This window comes from Fonsecaea nubica (assembly GCF_001646965.1).
Source record: "Fonsecaea nubica strain CBS 269.64 chromosome Unknown Scaff90, whole genome shotgun sequence".
NCBI lineage: Eukaryota > Fungi > Ascomycota > Eurotiomycetes > Chaetothyriales > Herpotrichiellaceae > Fonsecaea > Fonsecaea nubica.
In genome coordinates, this window is record NW_019173763.1 from 44,316 (window position 1) to 57,777 (window position 13,462).

Here is a 13,462-nt window from a genome sequence, read left to right on the forward strand (position 1 = left end):
GGCATTTCACACTAAAGTCCTTGCAGCGATATCGGTTTGATCGAGATCCCTCAGGGGCCCGTGCCCACCATTGAGAATTATAATTTGCTCTTGGAGCTTGCCATCATTGAGACATCTCGTCGTCACCTATCCCATCACCTCCGGCGGCGCGTGCGCACCAACCACGCCCTGCGCATTCTCCGCATGGAAGCCGAGGGCGCGTTTCTTCTCTGCAAACTCGCGTTCCATCTTGTACGCGAGGGGACTGTCGCTGGCGAGGAGGATGTCCAGGTCCTCCAGGTGACGATTGGCCGTTTCGACGTAGAAGAACCACACGGGGATGATTTGGAGGAAGTTCATGATGGCGAACATGATGAAGACCCACCACCCGACGGCGCTGATGACGTACGGGATGACTTCGTTGATGACGGCGCCCCAGATGGCGAAGGATACCATGGACAGCGAGACGCCCTTTGCGCGTGTGGCGAGGGGGAAGATCTCGGTGGGATAGACCCAGCTGTACGAGGTGTGGGTATCAGCAGTCAGTCAAGCGAGTTACACTAAATTCTGTGAAGGAGAAGAGGGAACGCAATGGGGAACTGGCCAGGGTCAGAGGGAGACAGAGACGGGGAGAGACAAACCAGCATGTGATCCAGGTACTGCCGAATCCGCAGGTGTACAAGAAAACAAACGCCACAACGGCGGCGCCGTAGGCTCTTTTCTTGGTCAACTCGGTATCGGGGGTGTTGATGGCTTCTCGCGCGAGTGGGCCGGCAATGAGCAGTGAAGAGCCCATGACCACCAGCCCAATCAACATCAGCTTTCGTCTCCCGGCTCGCTCGACAAAGTACATGCCGATCGGGACGCTGAATGTGTAGGATATAAAGTTGAAGCCGGCCAGCATGGCAGGCAAGTTTCCAGTAACTAAGAGACATAACAGATGATCAGTCCAAACTTCTTCTTCTTCTCTCCGTAACGTCAAAGTTGACACAAGACAGAAACCATTGAGGGCAGGGGGTGTACTCACATCCACTCAAGCCGAAGATGATGGGTCCATACGCCGCAATGGCGTCGGGACCACAGAGCTTCTCCATCGCCTGGATACCCATGGCCAGCGCAACACGACGACGGGTATGCAGCGCGTCCTTTTTCCAGATCATGGAGAGAAAGCCGTGGGCCGAGGACGTCGCCTCGACGCGAATGGCCTCTCGAATCTCTGCGAGTTCCTGCTCAATCGCCTGCTCGGAAGGCTGAAGGCGACAGCGGAAGAGGATCTCGCGGGCCTCGTCGAAACGACCCGTCTTTGCGAGGTGGCGGGGTGTCTCTGGCAGGAAATTGGCCGCAAGGAGGATGAAGATCAGAAACACCATCTGGAAGCCTTGGGGAAACCGCCAGGCGAACTGGAGAGACCGGGTCTTGAGCGCGGCGTATTCCATCCAATATGTCCTGGTTTGACGTTGTCAGTTATGGACAACCCTTGAGAAATGGTCATGTCTGTCTGTGTGCCGCTCAGGCAGACAGGTAGGTAAGTCGTCAAACTTACATAGTCGCCCCTCCGACGCACATGGTAAACTGCACCGAGACATACGCGCCCCGTAGGTTGTAGTCTGCGAGTTCCGACGTCCAAATTGGGGCGATGGTGTTGAGGTGGCCGCAACCGATGCCGCTGATGATACGCGCGCAGACCATCCAGGAGAAGTTCTGAGCCGACGCCAAAAGACAGGCACCCACGATCCCCCAGACGCACCCCAGCTGTATGGATTTGAGTCGTCCAACCTTGTCGGCGTAGCTACCGGCCAGAATTCCACCTGATACAAACGCATCCCGTGTCAGCCCACACTTCTGAGGAAGAACGAGATAACAAGGTATGGTAGGTTGGAAATATACCGATGAGGAAACCCAGGAACCAGAAGCTCACGATGCCTCCAACGCGAGCGGCATCACGGTCCGTGCCTCCCGCAGAGTCCATGTGTTGCAGATAGTCCGGGTTGATGTTGACCAGGCTCATGACAGCGGCGTCGTAGCCAAAGAACAGCAGACACGTCCCTGCGAGGCCAAGGATGCATGACACCATGGGCATACCCGACAGTTTCAAGCATCTCGACCTTGAGTAGCCTCCAGGGATGTATTTTGCCCAGGTGGGTTCGGCTGCAAGAAAACACACACACACACGCGAATGTCAGCCATTTCTCCTCATCACCAAGACCGAGAAGAAGCTCTGGACAGACCCTCTATGTATTGCTCCGTGACAACCACGTTGGGCTGAACCTCCCAGTTCTCGTATTCCACCTTGTCATCGCCCATGGCTGTGAGGGAGATGGGACAGATTCCTGAACGCTCAAACGATGAAGACTGTATGTGAGGCAAGATAGGTATGATGCTGTAGTAGATGGAGAAAGACCCACGACATCTGGATAACGACCATGACGAAGGTATAATATAGCCAGAATGAGGACCCCCCGGAAACCCTTCCCACAGAATTCTGGGGTATAGATGCCAACGGGAAGAAGATATCGCGGGGGAGAAGGCTGGTCGCGGAGTGCCCACATGTCCGGTGGACGACTTTCGCCGAAAACGGAACGGACCTAAACGTGGATTGGCTCAAGGCGTTGCTATTGGTGCCCGTGGGGAAGAGTTACTCGAAGGTAATCTTGTTGCCTGGAACATGGCGCGTGGAGATTGTCTTTTCCAAGACGGCATGGCTGGGGTAAGAAAGGAAGACCGCATTTCGGCGAAAGAAGAGTAGACCGGATTGTCCAACGTTGCTGGTCTTGGTGCAAGGCAGGGGTAGTATTCGTACACACTACATGTAAAGTAGTCGTCAGCTATTCGATTCGTACTGTGCCTTCGAAACGCGAGAGACAAAGACGTCCACTTGTAACCTAGGGTACAAGCGCTGATTCAGATTTCACAACGCGATTCCCACAAAGTAGAGGGAGGATGTCAACGGAGGAAGAGGCGACCATGGAGATCCCCAAGGAGTGTTGGGCAGGAGTTGTCGTGCGTAGACAGCAGAACTGTGAAGACTCGTGCATCTCAACTTACAAACGTCGGACAGAAAAACGAAGGACCAGACTTCTTCGTGGCAGTTGAGAGAGTTCCAGTGCCCAGCATTGGTTGGACTATACACACCCGGTTATAACTGCTGATGGACCAGTTGCTGATGGACGATTTTCACCACAGGGCCTTCGGAAGTTCTCATCAAGCTCAATGTAACCGGATTGTGTCTGACCGATGTGCATTTTATGATGAATGACTGGACATTCCCAAAAATGTCGGAGATGGGACTTTCTTGTGCCGGCCACGAAGGGGCTGGAGTGATTGTCAAGATCGGTGACAGTGTCAAGAGTTGCAAAGTTGGCCAACGAGCGGCATATGGTCCGATCCATAGCACATGCGGCTTGTGCGACTCCTGCAAATCGGGAAGAGAGACATACTGCCCGCAAGCAGTCTATACAGGGGGGACAGTGGACGGTAGGAACGACCAATGACTTGCCCTCCTGTGTGAAGAGGCTGTGAATTGATTTCTCGCAGGAACTTACAAGCAGTTTTGTGCTGTCCCCGAAGGTTTTGTCCATGTGCGTTGCAGAGCAAATTCCTCGAGGAAACTGAAAGAATAGACACTGATACAACATCATGGCCCTAGCTCATTCCCGAGGTATCTTGACCAGGACTGATATCTGATGTTCTCCAGCTGAAGCAATGACCAGGGAGTTTCTGACTACGTGGCAGGGCCTGCCATGTGCTCTGCAGGTACCATGTATGCTTCGCTAAAAGAATCTGGACTTGGAGCCGGTGACTGGGCCGTCTTCCCTGGCGGAGGTGGTGGAACAGGCATCCAAGGTGTACAGCTGGCCTGCGCCATGGGCATTCGACCTGTGGTGGTTGATACTGGCGAAAGTCGTCGATCGCTTTCGCTCAGCCTTGGTGCTGAGTATTTTGTCGATTTTATGACCGAGGCAGACCCGGTCAAAAAGGTCTTGCAAGTCACCAACGGAGGTGCTCACGGCGTGTTTGTCAGTGGTCAGTGTGCTCCTCGAAGCGGAGATATCTGTGCGTGATTGGATCTGATTTGAGCGATTAGCTGTACAGGCTTATCCCGCATCGCTTGACTATCTTGGTTCACGTATCGGTGGAGTGGTTATGTGGTATGTCAAAACACCTTGAAACTTCTGATTGATGAGAAGCATGGATTAATTGAGTCGGAAACAGCGTCGGACTCCCGCCCAAGGGTCGATATCACATTGATGCGGATCCTACCCAGCTTTGCTTGAAGAACCAGTCCATCAGGGGTACCCTGTCGAGCAGTCGGAAGGATATAGCTGCCACCCTGGACTTTGCGAAACGAGGTGAGACGCTTACAATGGTGACAGATGAAAGCAATGATATTTACTGCTGGGTTCAGGAAAGATCCACCTGGAGCCTGTCGTGGTTGGAGTGAGCAAGTTCAATGAAGCTGTGCAAAGGTTGAAAAAGGGTCAAGTTGCAGGGTGAGTTCTATACAGTACAGGCCTGTACAACGGGTTGCTGATGACTGTAGGCGCATAGTGGTAGACTTTAACCTTCCATAGACAAGAAACGCACACTTTCTGAATGCCAGCAATGAAAAAGCAGGCCGGTGTTGAGACGGCGGCATGATAGGTCGAGGAGGTGCAATGCGGCTTCACGGTGGTTAGTATATGGAGTGTAACATTGACGGACTGGTCATTCACCATCATGCGCCTGCCAGTCATGTCTTCAACGGTATGAATGATCTTTCGCCGAAATTACTCAACCAAGGGCGAACAACAATGCTATGGCTGCTATAAAATCTGATCTCGTTGCACTCTCCAGCGGGATATACTCCTTGAACAAATATTCAGGCAGCCTTACCCCCCTGGACGCCCAAAATGCTACCTCACCAATCATCTCATCCGCCAAAATCAATGAATCTTCGGACAATTTGCTCCAGATACGCGGCCTGCATGAGCGAGCGCAGATTCTCCGAACTACCAGAGTTTGTCCACGACGGCGTCATCTACAACGCACAGCCGCCGATGACCAGTCAAGATTACGGCAGAATGATCGATGGGATTGTTGGGAAACTCGAGAATTTTCGCCTTGATCTAGAGATGTTAGTTGTGGACGACCGCTGCTCGACCGACCTGGACGGCATGGTCTCAGCGAGATTCAGGCTGAGTTATGATTCTCCGAACAAGAAGTTGGGCCAGGATCGCGTGGTGTTCTACGAGCACGTCTTCTTTCGGTTCCAGGGGGGAAAGATCGCGGAGATATGGCCATTGATCGCCTGGCCGGAGACATGATCCCACACACTGGACATGACAGGCCGGAAAGGTTGATACTATTGTATAGACGTTGCACATGTCGCAGAACCCTGTGATCAAGTTACGTGAGGAGCACAATAAACTAGACGCAAGCCATCTCCAAACCCCTTCCTTGTAGTTCTCCGTCATCAAATGGTCCTCTCTACCCCGGGTCAACTTTCACTCGGACACCTTACGACATAGAAAACTTGCATGACTATTTTCCGATGATCCAGCCCTGATAGTCCTTCTCCAGCGTCTCATACAGCATCTGCATATATGACGGGAGCCCCCCTGCCCAGCTGAGCGGCTGCACCTTCTTGCCTGGGATATTTGCTCCAGTCCACCAGCTGTGTGAAATGTCAGTGAAGGACACCCTTTTGAGCCGCGGAGATACTTATCTTGCCCTGGGGGAGCAGAGTTGCTTCCCATCGCTCACGAATCTTCTCGGTCCAGGTGTCGGCTGCTTCCTCCTTGGGTTCCAATGTTTCTATGCCCTCGTCGAGCATTTTCTGGACCAGCTTTTCGAACCATCGACCTTGAAATTGAATACAGGTCGGACCGTTCCTGGGAAAGACATGCTGTTAGCTCAAGAGCCGCCAGGACAAAAGAGAAACACCTACGAGAATGTTGATGGTGCTTGTGGCCCAAACAGGAAGAAGAGGTTGGGGAACCCCGGGATCGCGACCCCCATGGAGGTTTTGACGCCGTCACTCCAGTATTGTTTCAGGGTTCTTCTATCAACCCCTTGGATGTCAATGTCCATGAAGCCACCCGTCAGACCATCGAAGCCAGTTGCGAGAACAATCATGTCCACATCGACTTGCCCCGCCGCGGTGCGGATCCCCGTGGCGTTGACTTCCTGGATAGGGAACTCGTTCAAGTCGACAATGTCGACATTGGGCTGGCTGAGAACCTCAAAGTAGTCTTGTTCCAGCGACGGACGCTTTGCGCCAAAAGGATGCGGTGGAACCTCTGGCGCCAACAGCCGGGCTTTCTGGGGATCCTTGATGCGCTTGAGGACCATGCGGCGCCAAAAGTCGTACGCGGCGTCGTTGGCCCTTTGGTCCAAGTTCAGGTCGTCGTAACCTGCGACCCAAAACTTGAAGCCGCCGTCTTGTATGAGGCGGTTCCAATACGCTTCTCGCTCTTCACTCGTGTCATCGAAGGTCTTGCGGCCATTTGATTCGTACGGGACACCGGCAGAGGTCTTTTCACATGCTTTGAAGGCCGCCTCGTACAGGCCACTGTCTTTCTTTCTCTGCTCTTCCACAGGATCCAGACGACGCTGCTGCATCGGCAGACTGAAGATGTTTCAGAATGCGTTCAACTTCGGATACGGGACACCTTACCAAAAATTAGGGGTGCGTTGATACACCGTGAGATGCTTGCAGAGTTTACCGGCTTCTTGAATCACCTGGATCCCACTGGCCCCGGTCCCGATGACGGCGATGCGTTTGTCTTTGAGGGCGACATCGTGGTCTGGCCAATGAGCCGTGTGGAACATCTCACCTTGAAAGTCGGCCGAGCCTTTGAGATACGGTTTGTACCTGTGCTCCGTTCAGTCATTCCACAGAAAGACTGTATGGTGTCGCGACGCACTTACTCCTTGGCCGCAAAGCCCACATTCGCAAACAGCCATTTGCATCGCGTCGTGGTTCCGTCAGAACAGCCTACGACCCAGCGTCGACTCTCGGGATCCCAGTGTGCGTAAGTGACGCTCTTGTGGTACTCGATATCTTTTCGAAGGTCCCATTTTCTCTCCACGTGCTGAAAGTACTTTTGCAATTCGCGGAACCCAGGGAATCGCTCAGAGAAGGTAAAATCCTCCCAAATCTCCCGATCGAAGAACTGATATGCCGGCGAGTCGCTGTCGACGCGAGCACCGGGGTCTTGAATGGTGAGCTTCTGACCCAGCTATGAGGAATGCAATCACCTACACCGATTCCAATGCCTGCGGCGATCTTCAGTCAGACTGTCCAACGCTTTTCACAGTCGAGATACGAACCAGACGCCTCCAGAGCCTGACCCGCGTTCAAATATCTTGGCTCGCAGCCCCAATTTGCGCAGCTTCGGAAGCATTGTGTAGCCTCCAAAGCCGGCACCGATAAGTATGGCATCATACTCGCGGCACTCTCCTAGGGAACCCATGTCCGGCGGGAATATCGTCTGGTGGCGGAGAGCAACCTGCAGAGCGAGTGTTGCTGTTGAAGAAAGGCACAGCACTGGGATGAAGGTATTTGACGAACGAGCTGGAAGGGTTTGTTGAACACACGAATCTAACCTGTTGCTCACAAGACCCGATATATGCTATCGAGACATGCATTGGGTTGATAAAAACTTCCCCAGCGACTGGAGGGATCATAGCGGCGCCTCGAGTCTGAACCTTGCCGAGAGGTTTTCGGCGACAGGGGTATTTTGCCTTGTCCCATTTCAAGGCCATCCATGATATGCCAAATCGTGTGCTTTGTGCACGGCCAAGTGGTCTGACGCGTCTAGATCACCGGTCAATTCATTTCGGCGAAAGGGGACTTGAGTGCCTTGAGGAGTGGAGCCCCCGATGGTGTTTTTACCCGCCTCGGGGATCCGTACTCTGCAACTCACTTGCGACTCCAGCAGAACCACAGGCTGGCTTCCGCATTGGAGCTGGCGAAAAAGTCATTCCGCCGGCAAGGCTATACATGGCAGTGGCATGATCGCACTGACCTCGGCCTTTGCCAGAGCCTGGGGGGATTTGATTTATTCCAGGACCTGATGCCACTTCCGCTTGTGATGCACTCCCAACAGCATCTGATTCATTTACCACCTGACAATGGCATACCATAGCGAGACCAACGGCGTTACAACCAGCGCGACCAAGAGCACGCCCAATGGAACCAGCAACAGCGCTGGTGTCACGTCTGACGGGGTCCCTGAACCAACTGCCCATGCCGGCGACTCCCAAAGTCTGAAAGATGCGAGCACAGTACTGAACCCTCTGCCAGCATACACACCCAGAAAGCTCCGTGTCGTCACGATTGGTGCTGGCTATTCGGGTCTCACGCTGGCCCACAAGTTCCAGCACCAACACCCCGACCTCGCCGATATGATCGACCACACGATCTACGAAGCGAGGTCCGAGCTGGGCGGCACTTGGCTGGTAAACACCTACCCGGGCGTTGTCTGCGATGTTCCGTCGCACATCTATGTACGTTCCGCAGCGTCTCAAGAGCGGGTTGTTTGATTGCTGACCGGCGAAGGCATTTCCGTTTGACCCCAACCCGAGCTGGACTCGGTTCTTCTCCACCGGACCTGAAATCTGGGAATACATGAAGAAGACGGCTAAGAAATGGAATCTCGAGCGGGACGTCAAGTACAACCATCGCGTCACGGGTGCGTATTGGCAAGAAGATCGCGGTCAGTGGCGGGTGATGGTCGAGCATAACGGCGCTGTTGTAGAGGACTATGCGGACATCTTAATATCAGCGCAAGGTTTCCTGAAGTCAGAAAGCTTTTCCAGAGAAATGATCCAAGTTCGGAAGTAGCTGACTTGTGTGCCACAGCAACTGGAAGTGGCCGTCGATTCCTGGACTGTCGCAATTTACAGGTAAGAAGGTCCATTCGGCCAACTGGGACCACGAATACGACTACAGCAACAAAAGAATTGCCGTGATCGGCAACGGTTCATCTGGAATACAGATCCTACCCCAATTGGCCAAACTGCCTGGCACGAAGGTGACGAGTTTCCAACGCGGGCCTACATGGGTGGTCAGCACCATGAACCCGGCTTCCCTGCTGGGTAAGGACGACCCGGCATATAACCCGGCGTACACCGAGGAAGAGAAGCAAGAGTTCCTGAACAACCCCAAGAAACACCATGAATATCGCAAAAAGATAATACACAACATCAACGACAGTTTCAAAATGGTACGGCCCTGACCGCGGGCCATATACTTGGATATGAGAACGCTGACAGACCCCCGCAAGTTTTTGAAAGGTTCGGAGCTCAATCGGCAGATCTATGAGCTGGCTCGTACACAGATGACGAGCAAATTACAAAACGACCCGAGACTATGCGAGTTACTGATCCCGAAGTGGGAGCTGGGCTGTCGGAGGATCACACCCGGCGAAGGCTATCTCGAATGCTTCTTGCGCGACAACGTCGAGCTCACTCAAAGCCCCATCACGCACATCGATGCCGACAGCGTCGTCACCGCCGACGGGAAGACGTACAAAGTGGATGTTGGTAAGGCTTACACATTCTGACACACACCGCTCCGCCAGAGCTAATCCAGCGCGTCCTCTGCAGTTGTCTGTGCCACGGGATTCGACGTCTCCTACCGTCCTCAGTATCCCATCGTTGGTCGCGACTCGGTGAATCTCGCAGACAAATGGGCCGAGGAGCCTTCGTCCTACCTCTCACTCGCGTCGGCCGACATGCCCAACTACTTCATGTTCACGGGGCCGAACGCACTGATCGGCCACGGCTCTCTGATGGAGAGTCTCGGCTGGAGTGCCGAGTACATGATCAAGTGGATGCGGAAGATCGCCTCGGAGGACATCAAAGCCGTCGTGCCCAAGCAGAGCGCCGTGGACGAGTTTATTCTCTATTCAGACCAGATCCACAAGACGCTGACCTGGACCGGGGCCTGTCGGAGCTGGTACAAGAACAACACCGTCGACGGCCGCGTGACGGCCACCTTTGCCGGCAGCGCGTTGGTCTTCAAGCGGCTCATCCAAGACCTGCGGCCCGAAGACTTTGAGATTGTGACTAGAGACAAGAACCGCTTTCGATTCTTGGGCAACGGGTTCTTGGAGTATGAGTTGCAAAGTGGAAACGACCTGGCTTGGTACGTAGAAAGGTAGTGGGTGGAAAATGTGGAGAGTTGGGAAATACAAGACTACTGGGCTCATAACAGCTTTAAAATCTCTCACGTAGTAATGAAGGAATATTTATTGTAGGTACTTGTATAGGTAGTTGATGGCATCTGCTCTTGTTACGTACCTCGAACAGACACTCAGTCATTCCGAGCGTGTTCGGCCCTTGTCTCAACCCTTATACACCAAGTGGTGGCTAGATGAAGCCATTCAATGCAATCAAAACTTCTCCCTCGCAGGCCTCATGTCTAACTCGTGGACCCACAAGTCGCAGCTCTGGCGCATACACTCCAGGTACAATCTGCCCACGCTTTCCGCACGGATTCTTTCTCCTAGAGCGACTTTGGCCTCTTTGGCTTTCGCGTCATCTCCCTCCGCATCAGCAGATGCATCGACATCGACGATGCCGCCATTGGCAATCGCGTGAACAACATGAACACCCTTGGCGGAATACTCCCTGGCCAGACTCTGGGCCAGCATCCTCACGCCCGCTCGTCCAGCCCCGTACGCGGCATAGCCGGGATTGGTTCTCAAAGCGCCCAAGGTCCCCGTGAAAATCAATGTTCCCTTTTTGATCATTTCCTCATGCCCGCTTGCTGCACTCTTCTCGACATCCGCTGGGTACTGAGCGAGAAACCATTTGAGACACAGCTGGCTGAACACCATGGCCCCGGTGACGTAGGTCTGCAAGCTATCCCCAAAGCGCTGAGCGGACTCGTCCTCGAACGGCGTTTTGTGCGAGTGTTTGATGCTCCAGATGGCCAATTTCAACTTCACGTCCTGGCCCAGCGATTCGGACCACCGCTTGATCTCGTCAAACACATTGTTCAGGCTCTGCTCTGTAGTGTCGGTTCTGAACGCCTTGAGGACTCCGCCGTCGGACTCACGCGACAGGCGCTCGGCGAGCTGGAAATCGCCACTGCGCGAGAGCAGGGCGACAGCGAGGTTTCCCTGGGATGGCCGGGCGAGGACCCGGGCAATACCCGAACCGGTTGTGGGTCCGGCGCCGAGGAGGATGGCGACACCCGTGGGAGGCATTGTCTTTGTTATCTGTGGTGGTAGAGATTTCGGCACAGGCAAAAAGGACTTCTTGGAGAATCAATGAAGTTTGAACGAAATGTTGACAGTCATACGCAAGACGTCAACCATTTTTGAGATGTTGGAGAAGGCAAAAAAGCGACCAAGACCTGGAGGTTGGAATGCGGAGAAGTCGGGAATATTGGCCTTCCGCATTAGGAAGTAGTAGTTGCCGTTTCACGCACTGTGAGCAGTCTCGGCAAGTGGAGCCGCAGATGGAGTTAAGCGAGTCACGGAGAGAGTAAGGCACATGCAAGGCTACGATACTTCCTGTGACTTGATGGAGGAACATGGTGAATTCCACCAGGTCCTAAGGACCTATCGGACTATACGGAGTATACTATTCGGCGATGAAAGCGATGCGGTTGGTTGAACCTGCAGTGCATGTGGAATACCTACAACGTAAACTGATGGAAGAAGTGGACATCTGGTTTCGTGACCTTCACACTCATCAGGGTAGAAACTATCCCAAAGCATAGCCGCAGCACCCAACCTAATGATAAACCGGGGACTTTCGAGAACTGTCTTGCTCGTGTGGCAGTTTTGCCACAGAGATCCAGTCTATGTTTTATGTTACAAACGATAGTGCACTACTGAGCGCTCAGCGGCCCAAGTAGTGATCGATGGAAGGACAGATATGTACAGTAGATCTAGGGGCATCAAATGGTGACAGACGCACCGAGACAATTCACCTTACAATAGGCTCCGTTGAACGCTACTGACGATACAATTCTCGTCATCAGTCATCGTCGTCCGAGTCGTCCGAGTCATCTGCGTTGTCGTCCCCAGCGCCCCCCTGGTTGTTGTTACCGGAGGCTGCAGCTCCGCTGCCGATGTTAGCTCCTGTAGCAGGGACGCCAGCACCAGTACTAGCAGCTACCCCAAAGAAATCATCATCATCGTCGTCGTCGTCGTCATCATCACCGCTGCCGCCTTCGTCCCCACTTCCCTCGCCATCAAATATATTGGTTTGGGCTGGCACCGCATTCCCCGAGTCAGCCACCGGCAACCCAGCCGTAGCTGCCACGCCTTCGAACGCCGCAGTCCTAGCGTCACCCAACCTTGCCGTAAACGGTCCAAAGCCACGCTCATGAAATCCCAAGAACGCTGCAGGGTTTCCGGGGTCGCGAACCGCTCGCTCGGACAGGGCCCAGCCCATGACGGCGTTGGCGACGGTGGCCTCCGGCCCCAGGCCGAGGCTGCTGTTGAGGCACTCCTCACAGAGGAAGGTGTATGTGAGCTGTGTGTCGCTGACGGAGACGGCGTTGGCGATGGGCCGCACAGCGAAATTGCCACGCACTTCGGCCGGGTTGTCCTCGTCTATGGCCTGGCGGAACGACGCCATGACGCCGCCTGCGCCATCCGGCCACACGGCTAGAATGAAGTTGCCTTCCATCTCGCCTGTCAGGCCGAAGGCGCCCCAGCCAGCGCCACCCACGAGAGGAAAGGAGAGCTGCCCGATGAAGGACGTGGTTGTCGTTGCGGCGGTGGATAATGCCATGGAGAAGGCGAATTGTGTCCGTGCTCCGAAGAAGCGTTGCATTGGCAGTGCCGTCAGAGGATCAGTGAATGGCTCACTGGCTTGAGCTACTGACGAGGTCGGCTCATCCTCGTCCTGGGCACCGGCACCCGATGTGAGTGTGAGGAGGGCGAGGAGGAGGCCATGTGGTCTGAGGGCGTGGCGGCGTTGGCGTTGTAGTGGGGTTCCAAAACTGAACAACATTGTTATTTGGATAGTCAGGAAAAGCGAACTGGATAGAGCAAAAGGAATGTAAGTTGAATATAGCAGGGATAATTCAACGGCCAGCCTGTGAATACCCGGATTGATAGACCAGGAAAGTGAGTGAGGCTTCAGTCCCCTCTCGTTAGTGAAGTGGCTCCCTGTCTAATAGGAAGCAGCATGTTCTGGGGGTACTTATTGTCCAGCCGTCGACGATGCCGTTGTTTACAACACTTTCGAACAGGCGAGGCCCCGAGGTAGCATGTTTCGTGCTGCAGCAAAATGGGCTTTCAGCGTCGCTTTCCAATACTTCGTGGGGAACGGCAGATAGGGGGTGTCATGTCAAACGACACCAAGCCCTCCGGTCGTGGGCGTGGAAGTTACTTTGCAAATCTGAAGAGGGCCATACTAGCTGGGAGCGTGCTGAGTTGACGTACACCTGTTTCATGGGGGATAAGCCAGCCACTTCTTGCTCGTTAAGAGGAAGAAAGGTACAAGTGATACAAGCTATCGATATAAGTCTCGA

At 53.9% G+C, this 13,462-nt stretch overlaps 6 protein-coding genes across 6 annotated transcripts; 2 read left to right on the plus strand and 4 right to left on the minus strand.

The window, feature by feature from the left end:
* Positions 1 to 126: 126 nt before the first annotated feature.
* On the minus strand, positions 127 to 2,283 carry AYO20_09565 (hypothetical protein; the record flags this gene model as incomplete). Its single annotated transcript, XM_022647834.1, has 6 exons — positions 127 to 496; positions 621 to 903; positions 1,007 to 1,425; positions 1,523 to 1,787; positions 1,867 to 2,127; positions 2,208 to 2,283. The coding sequence occupies 6 exons, from the start codon at positions 2,281 to 2,283 to the stop codon at positions 127 to 129; spliced, it is 1,674 nt and encodes a 557-aa protein (XP_022496180.1).
* Positions 2,284 to 3,737: 1,454 nt separating this feature from the next.
* AYO20_09566 (hypothetical protein) lies at positions 3,738 to 5,282 on the plus strand (the record flags this gene model as incomplete). The annotated part of the gene is made up of 5 exons (XM_022647835.1): positions 3,738 to 4,002; positions 4,064 to 4,127; positions 4,192 to 4,328; positions 4,385 to 4,469; positions 4,931 to 5,282. 5 exons carry the CDS (start codon positions 3,738 to 3,740, stop codon positions 5,280 to 5,282), a joined length of 903 nt encoding a protein of 300 aa, XP_022496181.1.
* A 362-nt stretch (positions 5,283 to 5,644) lies between these two features.
* AYO20_09567 (hypothetical protein) lies at positions 5,645 to 7,725 on the minus strand (the record flags this gene model as incomplete). The annotated part of the gene is made up of 6 exons (XM_022647836.1): positions 5,645 to 5,849; positions 5,906 to 6,586; positions 6,635 to 6,832; positions 6,889 to 7,199; positions 7,287 to 7,486; positions 7,578 to 7,725. The coding sequence occupies 6 exons, from the start codon at positions 7,723 to 7,725 to the stop codon at positions 5,645 to 5,647; spliced, it is 1,743 nt and encodes a 580-aa protein (XP_022496182.1).
* A 369-nt stretch (positions 7,726 to 8,094) lies between these two features.
* On the plus strand, positions 8,095 to 10,127 carry AYO20_09568 (hypothetical protein; the record flags this gene model as incomplete). Its single annotated transcript, XM_022647837.1, has 5 exons — positions 8,095 to 8,469; positions 8,522 to 8,763; positions 8,825 to 9,188; positions 9,249 to 9,507; positions 9,571 to 10,127. The coding sequence occupies 5 exons, from the start codon at positions 8,095 to 8,097 to the stop codon at positions 10,125 to 10,127; spliced, it is 1,797 nt and encodes a 598-aa protein (XP_022496183.1).
* A 231-nt stretch (positions 10,128 to 10,358) lies between these two features.
* On the minus strand, positions 10,359 to 11,177 carry AYO20_09569 (hypothetical protein; the record flags this gene model as incomplete). Its single annotated transcript, XM_022647838.1, has 1 exon — positions 10,359 to 11,177. One exon carries the CDS (start codon positions 11,175 to 11,177, stop codon positions 10,359 to 10,361), a length of 819 nt encoding a protein of 272 aa, XP_022496184.1.
* Positions 11,178 to 11,955: 778 nt separating this feature from the next.
* Positions 11,956 to 12,939, minus strand: AYO20_09570 (hypothetical protein; the record flags this gene model as incomplete). The annotated part of the gene is made up of 1 exon (XM_022647839.1): positions 11,956 to 12,939. The coding sequence occupies one exon, from the start codon at positions 12,937 to 12,939 to the stop codon at positions 11,956 to 11,958; it is 984 nt and encodes a 327-aa protein (XP_022496185.1).
* Positions 12,940 to 13,462: the final 523 nt, after the last annotated feature.